The sequence below is a fragment of the Megalobrama amblycephala genome, linkage group LG9, assembly GCF_018812025.1.
Source record: "Megalobrama amblycephala isolate DHTTF-2021 linkage group LG9, ASM1881202v1, whole genome shotgun sequence".
In the NCBI taxonomy this organism is placed as follows: Eukaryota; Metazoa; Chordata; class Actinopteri; order Cypriniformes; family Xenocyprididae; genus Megalobrama; species Megalobrama amblycephala.
In genome coordinates this window covers 26,948,164-26,968,405 of record NC_063052.1, presented here as the reverse complement: position 1 = coordinate 26,968,405, position 20,242 = coordinate 26,948,164, and the positions used below count along the sequence as shown (strand labels likewise).

Sequence of the window (20,242 nt, the reverse complement as noted above, 5' to 3'; positions counted from 1 at the left end):
AGGTCTGCAAGTTACAGAGCACAAAGTCCACTCCAAAGGGAGTTCTTCTCTATATCAGTAAACACTGTTTCTGAACTCCCTAGTCTTGAGTTTTCTTCCAAGAACGTACTCCTCAAATACTCCTCATTTAAATAATTCCCACCCAAGGCATACGCAAAAAAAGGGATGAGGCCTGGTTGAGTTTGTTGTGTGTTGCAACATGCTATTATGGCAAGACATTTCTGAAATAAGCTCAAAGTGGTTTCACACTGGTACAGCTGACCAATCAGAGCACATTGTGCTTTTCGGAAGAAGGGGCTTAATTTAAACAGGAGTGCATTTCCCAAAGCCAACTATTGTCACAAGTTCTGTTGTTACCAATAGTTCAATGGAACTTGTGACCATAGTTGGCTAACGATGCTTTTATGAAACGCACCTCAGAGCGTCACTGACAGACTGTGAAGAGAGGTGCTGGAACAATGTAAAATATATGAAAAATATATGAAAAACATTCAAGTAGGGCAGCCCCCTAATAGTCGACTAACCGTTAGTCGATGAGAAGAGGCTAAGTGGACCAAAATTTTATTATTCGCAGGGGAAAAAAATCCACAGGAAGTGGTGAAGTCACTCAGTCTTTGATGGACAAATAATTAACTAGCTGCTTGTCATTCATCGACCTCAAATATGGCTTGTCATCTGAAACATGTAAGTGTACAACATGTACAACAAAAATGTGGGCTATTCAAGTGTTTGTGTGGCGTGTGAAAGCTGAATAGTAGTGTGCTTACTGCTTCACAGCTAACACTGGTGCGATCACTAGCACTTAAAATACTCATTTTAGATCATACAGATAAGAGTAATACATCTTTTGAATTTGTAAAGAGTCTACTTTTATTTGTGTGCACTCACAATAATAACAAAACATTCACTTAAAATGTACAACTACTAGTCGACCAGAAAAATCTTTAGTCGAGGACTGCCCTACATTCAAGCATGACAACCTTATCTATGAGCTAAGGTTGATATCAACCTTATCAACCTTAGCTCAAAAACAAAATCAAGACTTTGTAAAAGGGCATAATAGGTCCTCTTTAAATGAACTGATATTGTAGTCGTTAAACATCGGAGTAAATACTGCAGTACTCACCTGAACTTAACGGTGAGGGATGTAGAGGACTGGGGCTTCCCAAAACATTCATTCTCTGACTTCGCTTCTGTACAGAGATTATAAAAATTATTATAAATGACCTCAACCCCGTAGGTCCACTGTCCTGCAGTGTGTGCCTCAACAGACCTGTCTGGAAGTTTCTAGTATGCCTAGTAAGACCTTGATTAGCTGGTACAGGTGTGTTTAACTGCGGTCTGTGCTAAACTCGGCATGACTGTGGCCTTCCAGGAACAGGATTGGACACCCTTGCCCTAATTCATTACTGACAACTGACAGATTTAACTTGAGTATACTTGTATCTAACTACTCACTCTCCAAGTGTGTCCCTCTTCCATGGCAGCGCTTTGAGCCTCCACAGGGTTGTCAATCACACGACCCGTCCTTCCTGAGAAATCCATGGCGACCAGTGAATTCTCGGACACACTCCGCTATAGTAAAAACAATATTACACTTGAGAAGTTGTCTATCACATAACAAGCTTTCATTTACCAGTAGAAATAACTAAAGGCATAATAGTCGAAGTCTATGGCCAAAACCTACTGGTTCTCAAAAATAAACCTATTATGGTCAGCATTATACCCCTCTGATTAAACCACTAAAGCCTTATTAAATACCTTCTAAATGAATCCGTACAGCAAGCACTGTGTTTGTACATTTCCCCTGCATGAAAGTTCCCAATGCAAATCAGCGTAAAGGAATCTATAGCCGCACGCTTCATTAGCACGCTGTTCATACTCTTATGGGCAGATTAAGTGAACTCTCAGCAAGAGCGTTCCTCATGAGCACACGGGGTGCATATAATACCAGGTGAACTCACAGAAGCGTGAAAGCAGCACATTTAACCCATCGACTGCACTAGAGAGTCAGCACTAAGTAACATATTAACATGTTTCTTACCACAGGTGTGGTGAAGTTTGATATGGCAGTCTTTCTCTGGTGTGGGGTCTTGTAGTTCTGATATAGCAGAATTCCAAACTGGAAAGAAAAGATTGCGTCTGAATGAGTTAACAAGAATGGACAAGAGTGTGTGCGGGAGTAAAAAGCTTGTTCGCACCAAGTCTGTTGTGACTGAACAATATGAAACTTTAAAAATGTTAAAATGTTCCCAAATTATTTATCATTACTGTTGTTATTTTTATGATTATTATAAATTGTATTAATTTTTATAAGATTTTTCTAGCCTCTATAAACAAAGTAAAATAAATGAAATCTTATGAATGTTAAAGCTGCAATCCATAAGTTTTGCCTCTTTGTCGCCATCTCTGTTTGAAACCTGTAATTGCAGTTATTTGTGGAATTATCATCTTTACGTGGGTTGTGCATCTGCACGGCTCCTCAGCGCGGATTAATCTAATGCTTGCTGTCAGTCGGTGTGGATACTGTACTGCAGAATCACAGATTGTACATCTTTAAGTATGACCAAAAAAAAATAAATAAATGTCATCTGAACAAGTAACGTCTGCCACTTTTGTTCTGACTGACTGAGGGAAAATAAGCATTACAATAAATCTCGCTGCCAATGGCGATTAAATCTAACGATTGCTTAGCTCATATCACGTCAAGCTGTGTAAATTATTATTGCTATAATTTGTTTTTAAATTGTTAATGTTAACAGCAGCATTGCGTGACTGTGTGTATTTAGTGTGTATTAGCGTTACCAGTAGATTTCAATTTCTGTAGCCACTCTGCAGTCTGAAGTCTTTTGATTTTGACTCCAGTTGTCACTGATGATTGTCATTTAGACCTTTCTAGATTACAATCCGCCATCAAAATGATGTTTAATTATTGCAGCTGCTGTAAGAAAAGGCTGCAGCCTCCTCACATGCCAAATAGCTTACTAGCTGGAACTCCCTCTTTATGTAAACAGACATGATGTAATGACTAACTTTTAAACAGCAGTGTATTTTAATATAGAAAAACATTACACACTTTTGAATGTACGCAGTTTTAAGAGTGTGTATATGAGCAGTGATATGCGTTTATACCTTGAGCAGTCTGAAAGCAGTCATCCAGCACGTTCGGCTCTGCTCGTCCTCTGCACACAGCATCTTCAACTCCTTCTGTTCTGTCCTGCCCTTACTGGGCTGTCAATCAAGCAAGATATCTACTGTCAAATCAAGGCACTCAAGTTAATAAGGACTAGCATGCACTGTACCAGGTGAGGCATGGGTAGTTATTTAAAGGGGAAAATCATTGATTTTGAAATTGTGCCAGCCATGCCTCCTCTATTCTCAAAGTCACTGATTTCGTTCAATTTTGGCATGACAACACTGACCATCGTCCTACTTACCTTAATGCAGAATTGGTAGTCTGTGGGCGCATTGTGCAACTTTCTGCCCGTTGTCACAGTGAAAATATTGCTCTCCTCCAAGTCCGACAGTAACTGCAGGTGCCTTGGCTCCTAAACAACCCAGTTAAAACATCATATTACAACTCCCAAAGACAGTCCTACATAATGGCTACTATGAACAGTGAAACAGTTATCCTGAAATCCTTTATTAAAATAAAACACAATATGGTCCAAAAGTCTGAGATGTATGGAAGCCCGTTGTTTTACAGTTGAGTTAAAAAAAAAGAGAAATGTTCTAGTAATAATGACTTAGTTTCTCACATTGAGAAACTTTCTTGACTTAACGACATTCTAAAACTCTTAATGTGGCTTAATGCGTTAAGAGTGTTTTTAAGAGGCCAAACTCAGTACACACATTATTAATAACGCATACAATGTACAGGCAAGCAGATGAGCCCATAATATGAACACAACAACAACTCTTCCTCTTCTTTAAAGAAGCCCAACATGGCCTCACCCCCTTTGTTCTGTGTTCTTGGGGGCAGAAGAAGCACCAACCCAGGAAGCAGCTTGTTGTAGTCCTTAAAAAGCAATTTCTTTAAAAGAAAATATCTCCCTTTGCATTGATCTTTGAGCGTCATAACTTTGCAGATGTTGCTTATGCTCAAACAGCAACATTACAAACTAACTAATGTTAAAAAAAGTTATTATGTAAATCATAATCAAGGACCCCTTTAATATTAACACTTATTTCATAGATGCGTCTAGGCTATTTCATGCGCAGGTTAGCCTGGACATACAGAAAACATTTTAAGATGTTTATGACTTATTAGAATGTATGCAAAACTGCTTGAAAATATGGTTAGCAGATGTTTGTAGACCGCTTTCCAGATGAAGCGTTCTATAACAGACTGATATGTAGGTGTACTGTCTTATCATATCTTTTTGAAATCCATGGATCACCATTCTGTTTCTGCTTGTTCAAAAAATAAAAATGAATGTTACAAATGAATAAAAGACTATATCCCATCTCATATACTGATAATTTATCATTAAAAAGGTCATGAATTGAGAAATCGACTTTTCCTTGAGCTTTTGATATATAAGAGGTCATCATACTATAAGAATATCCTGTAAGTTTCAGACAAAAGAAAGGTGTCAGACAAAAATAACATTGTCTTTCAAAGGATCCTTTTGTTAGGAATATGGTTTATTTTCAGCAATGTGAATGGCTCTGTATTTCACCGTGGATTTTTTGGTAAATCAATCGCATTTTGGCGCCGGCTTTGCAAACAGACTTTTACGATATGGACTCGAAAGTAATGCAACAACATGTAAGTAACTGAGCTACTCCTACTGTTCTAATGCCTGATCTGATGTGTAATGATTCATGTAGCCTACAGTCAGATGTTGTTTGTCTGAGTCAGTAAATGAAACCAGCGATTAAATGGTCAGCATCACGTTGTTTCTCTTAGTAGGATGAAATTAATCTGTTATTTAAACAATGATTAAATTATATAAAGAAAGCAATCAAAGAACTCTCCCTTTGCAATCGCTGGAGCTGTCAATCAAACAGCTTAAGTTTATCATTGACTGAGTTCTGGACACGTGCCAAAACTCTTGTTTTATTAAACGAATCTCTTAGTTATATCGCATTAGCACTGTTAGTTACAATGAAAGCATTTGTTGGTGTACAGAAATTGAGTTGCAATGACGAGATCACTGCTTTCATGCGCTGAACAACATGTCTGATCGGCTGTTCATCACTGCAACCTCTCATACCACAATCTAAATATAATGCCATAGATGTAAATGTAATGCAGCACTTTTTGCAATTAGTTAACCTTGAGAGTAAAAATGTGCTAAAATGAGAGAGTAATACTTGGCTATTTTGGCTATATTGAATCAGTGTATCGAATCTGCTGTTCAGAGCGCCAAAGTCACGTGATTTCAGCCGTTGGCAGTTTGACACGCGATCTGAATCATGATTCGATACAATTATTCATAAGGCTCCGATGCTTCATGAAGCACTGTTTTGAAATCGGCCATCACTAAATAAGTTGTTATTATATTTTTTTTGGCGAACCAAAAATATTCTCGTCGCTTTATAATATTAACATTGAACCACAGAATGAACGTGAACCGATTTAAATATGTTTTTAGTACCTTTATGGATCTTGAGAGAGAAAATGTCTTTGCTCCCTATGGAGGCCTCACTGAGCCATTGGATTTCAACTAAAATATCTTAATTTGTGTTCCGAAGATTAACGAAGGACTTACGGGTGTGAAACGGCATGAGGGTGAATAATAAATGACAGAATTTTCATTTTTGGATGAACTAACCCTTTAAAACAGAGAGTTCAAATAAGAGGGCTAAAATCAGGGTAGCAAAACTGCCTTTTATTTCTAAATTATGACAATTGTTGATGTAAAAAAGCATAGTAACATAATAAGTGCACCCCAGGAAACATTATGAAACAATAAAACAACGCAGTTCATGACCCCTTTAATGTTATTTAATGATATTATTAGATTTAATGATATTATTACTACACTTTTGCAGAACGTGCCATGTTTGCGGTGTTCTCACATTTAGGCTTTGACCAGCGGATGTCGCTATTGTGCCACACCCTTCTGCTCCGCTGCTTTACGCATGCGTATAAGTTTCTTATTATTACGAGAAAATAAGTCATTATTATAAGAAACGAAGTCATTATTACAAGTTTCTCGCCGTTATATTTTAAGTCATTATTATGAGAACATTTCTCATTATTATGAGATGCTAAGTCATAATTACAAGAAAGCTTCTCATTATTATGAATTACAAAATTATATTTTTTTAAATCAACTGTGGCGGAAACGGGCTTCCTTGTGTTTAGCATTTCACCACAAAAAATACTATTCTATTAGGATTATTCTAAAGTACTTTGATGCATTTTGTTACCAATTTTTATTCTAATTTATATTATTTGTATTATAAGCATAAAAATATTTATTTACAGATTAACAAATATGTTTTAATTGATTTATTTTTATGGTATCTCTTTTTATTTTTTTATGATAATACTAGTAATAACAATAATTTACAATTAAGCTCTTTACAAAATACATTACAATATATTAAATATTCATTAGAAATTCTATTTTGGGGGAAAACCTTTTTAAAAACATATTTTTAATCATCTCTGAATAAAACAGCAGATATTAATATAATGTTCATTTTATATTTCCAATTCATTTTAAGTCAAAACTTTCTTTTTTCCAAAATCATAACATTTTATTTCCAGGTGTTAGTTAGTTTATGAATCCCAGACTTTCAATGTGGACTTTTGTAGCTCGCTGTATTTATTTGCAGGAAAATTTACAAATAATAGATAGCTGTCAAAAGTTGTAAAAACATTGAAACATGAAATTTAGAGACTTGAATTCATAATATAATATTAAAAAAGGTTTAAAGAGAAACTTGCCTTAGACATTCCTTTAGTAGAGCAGTACAGCCCAGAACGGCGCAAGAACATGTAGAGCTTTTTCCAGGACTTTCGGCCTGTCTCTTTCAAATAAAGGAAGCCCTGGATCTCTGGACAGCTGCTGGAATTCAAGAAATTCTGTGCAGGAGGGAGGAAAAAAAAAAAAAAAAAAAAAAAAAAATCAGAGGACCATCTGGAAAATGAGTTCTTCAAACCTGGATGCCTTCCATGCTTCAATAACGTGGCCTCTCTGCTATCACAAGACATGAGTATGCAGTTCAAAAGCTGTTTGAATGCACTAAAATGCTCATTCGGCTGCACTGGCAATCACACAGTCATGTAAGTGTGACGCACAGGTTCATAATGTAGGCTAATCCAGATTTTGCTGTGTCACAGATCCATTTGTGCATCTTCCTCACCTGTAAGAGCTGGGACTGTGGGATAGAGCCATTAGATTCCTGACACCACGCGACCATCTGCTCCGGAAAGAAGTTCTATGAGAGGAAGATAAAGGAAGAGAGGTAAGAAAAGACCGTCTGTAAAGAACATATGCCAGCAGCTCAGAAGAAACATAACGGAACAACTCATTCTATTATTGTCTAAATGAGAAAAGGATGAGTAAAAGGTATTTAAAAAAAAAAAAAAAAAAAAAAAAAAGTTTGAGGTCGAGTTACCGGAACATGGTAAGAAGCATGCACAAATTCACACACGCATGAGCTGAAACTCATCTAAAGCTAATTTGGGTGAGTTGCACTAAGCATTTGCCAAAGCCAGGGATTACCAAGAGCAGGTTAAGTGCTCTGTCAAATAGACTCGGACTAACCGGCCCAGAGACGCCTCAAGCACTGACACACACTGTACATACCGTACTAAAGCACAGGCTCAAATAAGATTAAGCATTTGCGTGAACATTTTTTCCAAGCGTACAAAAAGTCCATGGCTTATAAAGAAGGATAAAATGGTTCACGGCGTTCACACCGTAAGGCACTTACGCGACATGTTCAAATGTACTTGTCAAAATGCCATCAAAAGGTGTCGAGTACTAGCTTATATGAAAAAAGCAGGTTACTTGCTTAGTGAGGTGGAACATGTACAAGCTGTACTTGAATTGCTAAAAATGGATTAACAAGGAGGTTTTTCCTCGCATATGGAAAACTGGAATGTGGGATCTTGTTGGTTTGTTTGACATATTTACATATTTAAGGGATTTATAGCTTGCAGGTCATGTATCAAGTGTTCTTGGCGTGGTTTTCGAAGATAATCAGACTTTAATTTCAAGGGATTTAAGTTTGAAGTGGTGGTCTTGAGAGGTAAGGAAACACATGGGTGGGCTGAATGGGAACGGTTGTTCTCTCTGACAACTCACCAGTGGATTTCTGAAAAACTCGTACTTGGCATAGTTCTTCCTGAAGAGAAACTTGCTCTCTGGAGACATGCAGGCCTGCACTGGAACCACCAGTTCATGATCTTCCAGGCACCTCTCTGTATTCAAACAAACACAGATGACATCAAAACAATGTTAGTTACTGGTATGGTGGCCATTAATGCTGTATTGGAGTTTTACATACATTACACTAAGCCACGGCTCTAAGAGGGGGGAAAATTATATATATGTATACAGGTATAATATATATACACATATATACACACACACACACACACACACACACACACATACATATACATACATATATATACATATATATACATATATATATATATATATATATATATATATATATATATATATATATATAGAAAGAGAGAGAGAGAGAAAGAGAGAGAAAATGATTTGCAATTCATATATATAAAAATAAATATTAAAGTGTGAATCATTCATGTTGTAATATATAAATATTAAAAATACATAAAATAAATTATTCACATAATATATAATGCATATAAAAAATATTAAAGTTAATTTAATATAAGATTTATATATTCATGCTCTAATACTCATATTTAATAATCCAGATATTTTAGAAATATGCAGTAATCTCCTGTTAAACATTTAAATGTTACATTTTAATTCATGCATTTGGCAGAAGCTTTTATCTAAAGTGTCTTATAATGAATTCACGCTATATATATATATATATATATATATATTTTTATTTTTTTTTTTAGTATGCAACGTTCCCTGGGAATCAAACCCATGACCTTGGCATTGCTAACGGCATGCTCTACCAGTTAAAAAACAAAAACAAACAAACAAAACCTCACATATATTTCAAATCCAGCATTATGTGATGTCATATAATGAGAAAATTATCCAAATTAACTGTATATTGTTATGTCTATGCTTTTTAAGTATAGCATTACTCATATGTCAAAGACAATAAAGCACTGGCTCAAATCCCTTCTAATGTATCTGTTGTGTATCTGATCCCTCATCCGCTAATTCACTCCTCCGAGAAGAGCACAAGAGAAGGAGAGAGAGCATGACTGCGTATGAAAGAGAAAGCGAGGGAAAGTGAGAGGCATTGCAGAGGGATGAGGTCATGTATTTAGCTTGATTGCACTGAGGGTTGATGGCAGCAAAGTCAGCAGAGTCTCTCTGCTAATGGCTTACGTAAGAGCAACGTTTCTAGAAGGTTTCCTTAACGTTGGCACGCTGATGTCTCCAGAAGTGATGAGGGAAACACATCCAACTACACCACATAATGCTCAGCCTCTTTAGAGAAGTCAGCTGACCAAAACAGACCACACCCTGTCACATTTTGACATCATACCATGTGACCTGCACAATCAGAGCCTATGCATAAGTAACAACTTTCCTTGATGGCTTTAATGTGGATGAATTAAAATAAAGAGCTCATTGTGTCATTTCAGAAGCTCAATAAAGGGATTTTCAACACCCCACAAGAGCAATGACTGCATCGCTAAAGGTCAGACAGAGTTAAATCTGTTTAGTATGATTTGGGAAAGGGTTAATCTGTAATCTGCCTGAGAAATAGGCAGCCACACGTGTCCTCTTTGATCGCAGGCGAGATTAAACTAGTTCTTCCTAACCACATCTAATCTACGCTCATTTTCTCAAACGCATCTGCATTGTGAGCGCTTTTTCTTTCCTTTGAGTTAGACGCTCTGTGAGCCGTTGCGCATGCAAAACGTGCAGCCGTACATGATGTGTAATGTCGTATTTGAGAGCTTAAGTGTTAATAGGAGAACAAGTATGTGTGTATATAAGACTCTGAGTCTGGGCTTGCTGAAAGGTGATTTCCTGTTACACAAAGTGCAGCGCACTGGGAACCCAGTGTCCTGGGACAGAACAGCGTGTCCTCCTAGACTGGGTGTGTGCCGCACGCACAAATCATACGGATGCAGAAAAAGAATTTACACATATGATGGCTTGGCTTACCCAGACCAAGCAGGGAATGATGCTCCACTAGCGACCAGCAGTTGTCATCCAGGCAGTGGTTCTTGTAGACCAGGAACTGACACACATCTCTGGCCGTCATGTCGGCAGGGACCTCCACAACTTTTCCCACACCATCCTCGCTGAAAACTTTGATGATCTGTTTAAAACACATATACAGAATGTCAATTGCAGATGCGTACATTGCTAAATATGACCTCAAGGCGATGTTCTCGAGTCTAATTTGTCGAACAATTACAGTCACACTTTTGCACAATGCTCCAGATGGGATTACATAGCTTGTGTTTTTCGACAACTCAGCCTTAATAAACCTATGTGCATAATTATGTGCTTCAAATACAAGCGTTTCAAGTTACCTAAGAGTAAAAATGATGGAGGACAAAAAGTTTATTTATTCTCGTTTATGCTTTTGTTCTTGCAAACCGTGGATATCTCAATGTTTATGTGGCCCATAGCTCAATCTGCATGGTGTTTAGATTGAGCCCGGCGCTCATAAGCGTGACTGACTTGAACACGCACACACAAGAGGATATACTCCATTAAGAGGCAGAATTCACATGAACGCCAAAGCCAACGGCCCAGATAAAGGAGAAAAAAAAAAGAAAGAGAAATGCTTTCCATTCTTCCAATGAACATGCACACAACACAGAAATGACTAGTAACGTAAATGTATGTAAATGCGCAACTAGACATACACATGCATCCACAAACGCAAAAATTTGCAATTATAATTATTATAGACTTTTTTAACAGTCTAAAAGAAGCCTACAGAATAGTGTGCAGTTTATGCACAAACATGATCTGCATGACTAAATTTGATATTTTTTGTAGACTGGCATCTGCAGGACGGTTTTCTTCAGAAAAAGTAGTTACTGTCAACCTTACCTCTACTGCCTGATACAAGCAACAGTCCGGCGAACACGATGGCATTTTCACTCTGAGACAACCTCTGCTCACTCACGCGGCGAGAGAGTGAGTGAGTGAGAGAAAAAGAAAGAGAAAGAGGGAGGGCAAGAGAGGAGAGGAGGGGAGGAGGGAAGGAAAGCGAGAGGATGAGAGGAGTTGAGAATGGGCAGAGGGTTGAGATGAGACCAAGAGAGCTGCTGAAACAAGAGTGAGAGAGAGAGAGAGAGAGAAAAGAAGGGAGAGACAGACTCAGCTGACAAGCAGCTTGTGTCTTACAATACTCTCTAGCGGATTAAGCTGCGAGAAAGAATCTCTAGGTGAGGGAGAGATGGATAGAGATGACTAGTGCTTCAATTTGTTAATAAAACTCATATAATGGGGTTTCCTATATTAAATAGATCATTCACCCAATAATGAAAATTGTATCATCACTTCGTTTTTTCCAAATGTGTATAACTTATACTTCCATGGAGAAAAAAAATAAAAAATGATTATATGGGGAAAGAGCAAAATCAACAAGGAAAATGAAGGGGGGCTGAGGCTAACTTTCTGTCTTGCCTGTGGTGCAAATCAAGTTTTTAATGTTGTTTATATGTCTATGTGGTGTTTTTAATATCGTTAGCCTCATAGCATAATTGCCTAAGTATCATTTGAAAATGAATGACTTAGGCAATTATGCTATGAGGCTAACGATATGCTTTAAGACAAACCATGTGCTAATTCCTAAAATCAACCCCATTGCTGAGTATTTTCTCCTTAAAGGGTTAGTTCACCCAAAAATGAAAATTATGTCTTTAATTACTCACGCTCATGTCGTTCTTGTAAGACCTTCGTTCATGTTCGGAACACATTTTAAGACATTGAGAGCAAGTTAACTTAGACTTTCAAATGCACAGAAAGCTACTAAAAACATATTTAAAACAGTTCATGTGACTACGGTGGTTCAACCTCAATGTTATGAAGCGACGAGAATCTTGTTTCGAAACAGTGATTCGGAGCGTGTATCAAACAATCTCAAACTGCCAAAGTCACATGATTTCAGTAAACGAGGCTTCGTTGCATCATAAGTGTTTTGAAATTTCAGTGGTTCATGTGACTTTGGCAGTGCTCCGAACCACTGATTCAAAACAAAAGATTCGTAAAGCTTTGAAGCTTCATGAAGCAGTTTTTAGTTCAGTGACGAGTGATGAATATTGTTGGATAAGTCTTTAATTTGTTTTTTGGCACGCAAAAAGTATTCTCGTCGCTTCATAACAATAAAGTTGAACCATTGTTCTGTTTTAAATATGTTTTTAGTACCTTTCTGGGCATTTGAAAGTTAACTTGCTCTCAATGCAGACATCGGATTTTATCAAAAATATCTTAGTTTGTGTTCCGAAAATGAACGAAGGTCTTACAGGTGTGGAACGACATGAGGGTAATTAAAGTAAGAATTTTATTTTTTGGGTGAACTAACCCTTTAAAACTACAGTGAACCAAAGACAGTCTAAAAAACACAGTTTGAAATTGCTCTTGTTCTCTACATCACAAATATATCTTTAACTATGCAGCAGGATAACAATCATTAACTACACTACCAGTCAAAAGTTTGGACACAGTAAGAGTTTTAATGTTTTTAAAATAAGTTTTATCTGCTCACCAAGGCTGCATTTATTTAATTAAAAATACAGTAAAAACAGTAATATTGTGAAAAATTATTACAGTTTAAAATAACTGTTTTCTGTTTGAATATATTTGACAAAGTAATTTATTCCTGTGATGCAAAGCTGAATTTTCAGCATCATTACTCCAGTCTTCAGTGTCACATGATCGGTCAGAAATCTTTCTAATATGCTGATTTGCTGCTTAAGAAACATTTATGATTATTATCAATGTTGAAAACAGTTGTGTACTTTTTTTCTTTCTTTTTTTCAGGATTCCTTGATGAATAGAAAGTTCAAAAGAACAGCATTTATCTGAAATACAAAGCTTTTGTAGCATTATACACTACCGTTCAAAAGTTTGGGGTCAGTAAGAATTTTTATTTAAATTTTTTTGAAAAGAATTGAAAGAAATGAATACTTTTATTCAGCAAGGATGCATTAAATCAATCAAAAGTGACAGTAAAGACATTTATAATGTTACAAAAGATTATATTTCAAATAAATGCTGTTCTTTTTAACTTTCTATTCATCAAATAATCCTGAAAAAAAATATTGTACACAAATATTTTGTACAGTTGTATGCAATAAATGTTTCTTGAGCAGCAGATCAGCATATTAGAATGATTTCTGAAGGATCATGTGACACTGAAGACTGGAGTAATGATCACAGGAATAAATTACTTTATAAAATATGTTCAAACAGAAAACAGTTATTTTAAATAAATATTGTAATAATATTTCACAATATTACTGTTTTCACTGTAATTTTAATTAATTAAATGCAGCCTTGGTCAGCAGACGAAACTTTTAAAAACATTAAAAATCTTCCCGTGTCCAAACTTTTGACTGGTAGTGTATATACGGGATAACCTGGCTTCCACCCCTTAAATTCATTGAAAGTCTTTGGGATGTGCTGGAGTAGACTTTACAGAGTGTTTGACTCTTGCATTGTCAATACAACATCTTCAACAAAAATCAATGCACCTCTTGATGGAAATAACATCACAACATTTATTTCCATCAAAGGGTGTATAATTTTTTGGTCAAGATCTTGTATCAGAGGTGCCAATTGATATGTGAAAATTATTCTTCATGCTCCCTCCCAACCATTATTTCACAATTTGAGCCTGATGAATCTTGGCTTTGTCATCCTGGAATACAGCCATGATACGTCTTCATACGTGGTTGTTTAAGAAATGAAAAGCTACACACTCCATCAAGTAGGGTTAGAAGAACTATTGACAAACATACAACATCCTAGAAACCATAATAATCACTGTAATAATGATCCAGTCATAGACTCTTAAGCATTTTAAATCCAAACGGTGACTTTTTTTTTTTTTTTTGGCCAGGCAGTTTGTGTACAAAAGCATCAGGCTTTGGGAAATGCACATTAGCCAACCTTTAATAACAGCAATTCTTTCTCCCCGTCCATTTTTGTCTCTCTCTTTTCCTTTACCTTCCATCATCCCTTCATTTGTCTCGCTCTCGCTTTTCCTCAACCTTACTCTCTCTTTCTCCCCCTCATCAAACTTTGCCTTGGCTTCTGTCAAAGTTTCAAATTCTCTCTGGTTCTCAGAAAGCCTTGAGACAGAGCCCCACATCCAGCTCTCACGACACACACACAGAGTGAGATTTTGTTCTCATTCTTTTTTCACTCCCATTTCCCCCCTGAAGTTTGGCTTTGAACTCCACAGCCAAAGAAAACCTTTCCCTCTCTTTTTCTCAAAACTCAGCATATCACAACTGGAGAGTGTTTCTTAAACACACACAACAGAGGCCAAATCCCAGCAAAATCCCTCCTCCCACAACACTTCACTAAAAATGAGTGATCTTCTTTCTCACACTGAACACAATCAATATCTGGCAATTTCTCACTATGCGAAATATGTTCATGTTCATTTTAAGGGCATTAAAGGATAAAAACTAATTCTAAAAGACACCATTCTGTCGTCTCAGACGGAAGACAACTGTATCATGTAATCTGACTCGACACCATGAAGAAAAGGATGTTTGGGGGTTGAGCTATTGGCAAGACCACTATAGCAGTGGAAACTGTTTGCAGAGCATTGTTTCATTGCTCAAGCTGAGTTATACATGTACCATTCTACTGCCGCAAATGCTATTTTCTACAAGCTTTACGATTTAAGACCGTTTACCCAATGTTGTTTAAACGCATCCTTATAGTCATGTGGCTACAAGCAAACGTTTGCTCTGCAGTCTGCACTGCTCTGTCGCGCCTCCGCCAGTCACATGGGAGGATCTTTAAATGTTAAATAAAGTTTTTGCAAACATTCTGAGGGTCACATGGCAACAAGGTGTTTGTTGGGAGTTAATAGAGGGTTGTTCAAGCATTGTTCGCAGTTTGTATAAAGGGAAAGAGGTAATCCAATAATAGAACGGAGGTCACAGTATATGGCCAATACTTTTGATACATTAGGTTCTGTGATTATATATACACATATATAGAAATAGTTAGACAGCTATACGGTTAGATATTTATACAGATTGTTATATATTTAGACAGACAGATAGTAATAGATAGACAGCAACACAAGTCCAAAATTCTTGATCGTCACATGATTCGCATAGAAAGTTAGACAGATAGACAGGTATGAAATTAAATCGTTTGAGGGGTATGAAGTTAGATAGACAGGTGAAGAGCTAGATAGTTAGGCAGGCATGACATTGAATAGTTATACAAGTTTATGTAGTTAGTTTTTAGGTATAAAGTTATACAGACTTTTATATTTAGTTATTATATTTAGTTAGACAGGCAGGGGTGACTGAGTTGATAAAGTCATTTCAAACTTTGTGATTGTCTTTACTCATCATTTCTGTGAGTGAGCATGTGTGAGTGAGTTAGTGCAATGCAGTGCAGTGTCATAATCAAACTCATGTGCATCTAAAAACTGCCCTGTGTTTGACCATGAACTGAATAAGGGTTAACCGAAAATGGTCCACCTAACTTAAAGGGTTAGTTCACGCAAAAATGAAAATTATGTCATTAATGACTCACCCTCATGTCGTTCCAAACCCGTAAGACCTTCATCTTCGGAACACAGTTTAAGATATTTTAGATTTAGTCCCGAGAGCTTTCTGTCCCTTCATTGAAAATGTATGTACGGTATACTGTCCATGTCCAGAAAGGTAATAAAAACATCATCAAAGTAGTCCATGTGTCATCAGTGGGTTAGTTAGAAGTTTTTGAAGCATCGAAAATACATTTTGGTCCAAAAATAACAAAAACTACGACTTTATTCAGCATTGTATTCTCTTCTGGAATCCTTTCCATTGAATTGATTCCACTGAATTGATTCCATTGAACTGATTCCATTGAACTGATTCCATTGAACTGATTCCATTGAATCCTTTCATCTGTCAGCATTGGTAATGCACTTTTACATCGTTGTTTTTGGCGATTAGGACATCCGCGACATGCACACTTACACACCATTTTAAAAAATATAGCAATATCAAAATACAAACAATGTAGAATAGCTTGAATACAGCGTGCTTCTCCCTCAGACTGTAAACGAAGCTCGGGCGCACCGGATAACACGTCAGCAGCGTCACTGCGGAGTTGTGAACCCGGATTGACAACAGACCCGGAAGAGAAGACAATGCTGAATAAAGTCGTAGTTTTCGTTATTTTTGGACCAAAATGTATTTTCGATGCTTCAAAAACTTCTAACTAACCCACTGATGTCACATGGACTACTTTGATGATGTTTTTATTACCTTTCTGGACATGGAAAGTCTACCGTACATACATTTTCAATGGAGGGACAGAAAGCTCTTGGACTCAATCTAAAATATCTTAAACTGTGTGCCGAAGATGAATGGAGGTCTTACGGGTTTGGAACGACATGAGGGTCAGTCACCGAACACCACAAACGAAACGGCAGCCACGTTTTACAGTTCCTCCTGAACCAAAACAAAGAGCTTATGCTGCGTTCACGCCATAACCACCATAATTTGGAAGAACTCGGAGTGGTTTGTGACTCGAATTTATGCGTTTCAATGACAACAATATCAATGCCAAAACTAATCTGCAGCAGTCAGGTGGTACAGGTCAGTTCTCTTTAAGTTGTTTATGTTCATTATTATTGCAACGTTATGTCCTGAGGCATGAGGTAGTTTAATGCCGTCTCTCGTGAAGCTTTTGTATGCTCCTTGCTGTATGCATTCATGTGTTTTGGAGGAGGTGTGGCTTTGTAGAGCACTCTACCTTTAAAATAACATTAAAACTGAGCATGTATTACGGTAGTGCCGTAAAAGGTCAAATACATGACATCCAATCAAATTACCTTATCTTTTGTAGTATCTACATTAGTGAATAAATCAGGAGAGTCAATGATTCAATGACCCATTCATAAGTACAACCACTTGCTTTGTTATAGAGGTCTGGGGGAAGTCTTGAATTGCTGAGTGCGGATGCAGGAGGGAAGATACTGATATGCGCGCAGGAAGTGGGAAACTCATGGGCTCCCGCAAAATATAATTATGAATGTAACCGGACCCCGTCTGAAAAAAAAAAATCAGCGTAGACCTCTTCTTTCAGGCTTCTGAAGGCAGGAACAGGACAAAATGTGAACGTTTCGGAAGCACCAATATGAAAATTTTGGCAGACACCGATAATTCTTTATATTTGAAAGCCGATAACCGTTATATTGGCCGATACATCTAAATCCAAATTTTTATATTATTTTTGAAAGCCTGATTACAAAGACTAAAGTCACCATTAAAAGTCACCATTAAAATCCATGTCCCAAGCACACAATTATAATGTTCGAGTAGGGCTGTCAAAAAAAAAAAAAAAAAAAATCGAATTTCGAATATTCGTCGAATTTAAAAAGAAAAGGCACATTCGAATGTAAAACCCGTGCATTCGAATTTTTGCAGCGTCAAGAGGAGCGCAAGCCACGGTAACTGACGCGGCTTGTTTGTTGTTAGGTTATACAGTACAGCAGGGTGCATTAATGTGATAAATAGGCTATAATGGAGGAGTCAAAAAGTGAGCGCGCTGATGTTGACGCAAGAAAAAAAGACTGCGCTGTCTGCTATGGCCAACTAGTTCGACGGCGTATGCAGTCAGAGTCAGACCCTAAGCAGTGCTGAAGAAGGCATCAGGCCTTTGGAGCAGATGGATATGTATGAAAGAGAAGCTACGCTACCCGCTGACGAAAACCCTCTCAGTTGGTGGCAAAAACCGTGCGGTATGTTTGTTTCCACATATTGCGCAGCTGGCAAAGACATACTTGACCATACCTGCCACATCGTTCAGAGGTGCGTTTCCCAAAACGGACTATGGTCGCAAGTTCCGTCTTTACCAAGAGAGTTCAGTGGGACTTACGGCCATAGTTGACTAACGATGCTTTCGGGAAACACACCTCAGAGCTGAGCGCGTGTTTTCATTAGCTGGAAACATTGTCAAAAAAAAAAAAAAAAAAAAAAAAAAACACTTCCTGGTGTTTTGACTAGCAAAATGTGTAGTGAGCGGATTGTTTCCGAATGGCAGGTCGCTATTTTGTGTTCATGTAGTACAAACATTACGCTGTCTGTTGAAGCGTGTTTTCTCAAGTCAGTGATGTACTTACAGTTTTTATGCACTTTTTGTTACCTTTCATGCACATTAATGACATTTTTTATTTAAAAACGGTTGTTTGAAAAAAAAAAAAAGTGAATGTCATTTCATTTTAATAAAAGATGCGATGCTTGATTTGGTGTATATTTGCTTATTGCACTCGCTTGCGCTCTCTTGTGGGCATAGCAGACAATAAAGTACTTTTTTTCTCTAACATTAAGTATTGCCTTTAGAATTCGAATATAATTCGAATTTTGCAAATATTTCAGAAAGAATTTCGAATTTAGCTTTTCAGCCATTTTGACAGCCCTAGTTCTCATTATAATTTTATGTAGCCTATATGACAGACTTGCATTGCAAATGTTGCACTTTTTGAAGTTACTGTTCCATTGTAATTGCATTCATGCCACCTTTGAGCAGGATTAAACAGTATGTAAATACATCTAAATGCAGCTTGTACCACTGTAGTACAAAGATGGCTTTTGTTGATAATTTCATTTGATTTAAATTATTGATCTAGTTTTTATTTATTATATTAATAATTAAATTAATTAAATTTTAAGAATTTGACAAAACATGACAAACATTTAATAGGGTTAGAAAAACTTTATAAAGGTAAAATCAATTTAAGGGGGCAAATATTGTCCCTTAATGGAAAATGTGTAACTGCAGTCTAAGTGAAAGAGAGAGGGTACGCAGAAGGATGTTAAATGCCCCAGTGGGTATGACAAAAAAAAGTTTGGGAACCACTGCATTATGATATATGTACTTGGCTTAGGCAAGAAGGCATTTGAAAATTATACTTTTTACAACCAACTGAAATCTTTCCCAAAGGAAATATTGTTCTAAGTATTGTAGAATTCACCATGATAAAACCCTTTCTAAGCTAAAGTAAATTAAAAAAAGTAAAACAGCCCAAATGTATTTATTTCTGAACAGACCTGTGTGCTGCGATCATTCACCTCACTCTTATTACCCAACTAGACAGCAAATTTAATTTAAACCCCACGCAGGCCTGATGCATATGCACACACATTATTACCACCCGCAGTTTACTGAACTCTATGTGACCCTGCCTTTCAATGACATCACAAACATACTGTAAAAATTCACACAGATATAAAACATAACCTGCCCTGACATTCATACATACACACACACCTTTGTTTAGAGATCTCAGGGGATAAACTTTAGTGACAGCTTTAGAAGTTTCAGGTTTCACGGAGAGGAGAGAAGTCAGTCAGTGCATATATATATATATATATATATATATATATATATATAGAGAGAGAGAGAGAGAGAGAGAGAGAGAGAGACATGTTTGTGCAACCCAACGTGTTTGACAGTTTATCAACAAGTGGAAACCGAAAGAATAAAGGATAAAAACAGATGAACAGGATACATTTGCCACAAGATGCATTTTCTGTTCAACATTTGCATATCAACAGTAGAGTGCAACCACCCTCAACTGGAGCGGTGAATATTTATACTGCATTTTTATAACCAAATACAAACACTAGGACTCATTGAACATATATACACCCATATATGAGAAATATAATCATATTTATATACAGCTACTGATGTAAGGGAATTCGAAAATCTGAGATCATCAGTGAAAACCTGTTTTACATTAGTTTTTAATTTAATTTAAAGATTTTTATTACACATTATATTATAAGCATTACATTTGAGAAGCTGATTTTAAAAATCCTAAGAACTTAAATTAAATTTTTTTAAAAATCCTAAGAATTTAAATATATATATGTATTCAGAATTTGCATAAAATCAGCATAAGTGGCTGAAGTCTTGCACAAGGACTC

The 20,242-nt window shown here is 36.7% G+C and overlaps 1 protein-coding gene across 3 annotated transcripts in view; it reads right to left on the bottom strand.

Moving 5' to 3' along the window:
• grb10a (growth factor receptor-bound protein 10a) overlaps positions 1–20,242 on the bottom strand; it is a 69,391-nt gene that overhangs the window by 5,369 nt on the left and 43,780 nt on the right. For 2 of the 3 annotated variants that reach the window (XM_048202474.1, XM_048202476.1), the window contains 9 exons: positions 10,266–10,422; positions 8,271–8,386; positions 7,324–7,398; positions 6,905–7,042; positions 3,438–3,548; positions 3,133–3,231; positions 2,045–2,122; positions 1,459–1,575; positions 1,127–1,193 (listed from right to left, as the gene is read on the bottom strand). In XM_048202474.1, coding sequence (XP_048058431.1) covers positions 1,127–1,193; positions 1,459–1,575; positions 2,045–2,122; positions 3,133–3,231; positions 3,438–3,548; positions 6,905–7,042; positions 7,324–7,398; positions 8,271–8,386; positions 10,266–10,422 — 958 coding nt within the window. Of the gene's footprint in view, positions 1–1,126; positions 1,194–1,458; positions 1,576–2,044; positions 2,123–3,132; positions 3,232–3,437; positions 3,549–6,904; positions 7,043–7,323; positions 7,399–8,270; positions 8,387–10,265; positions 10,423–11,168; positions 11,369–20,242 lie in introns of those variants that run through there. The other variant, XM_048202475.1, reaches the window with a different exon arrangement.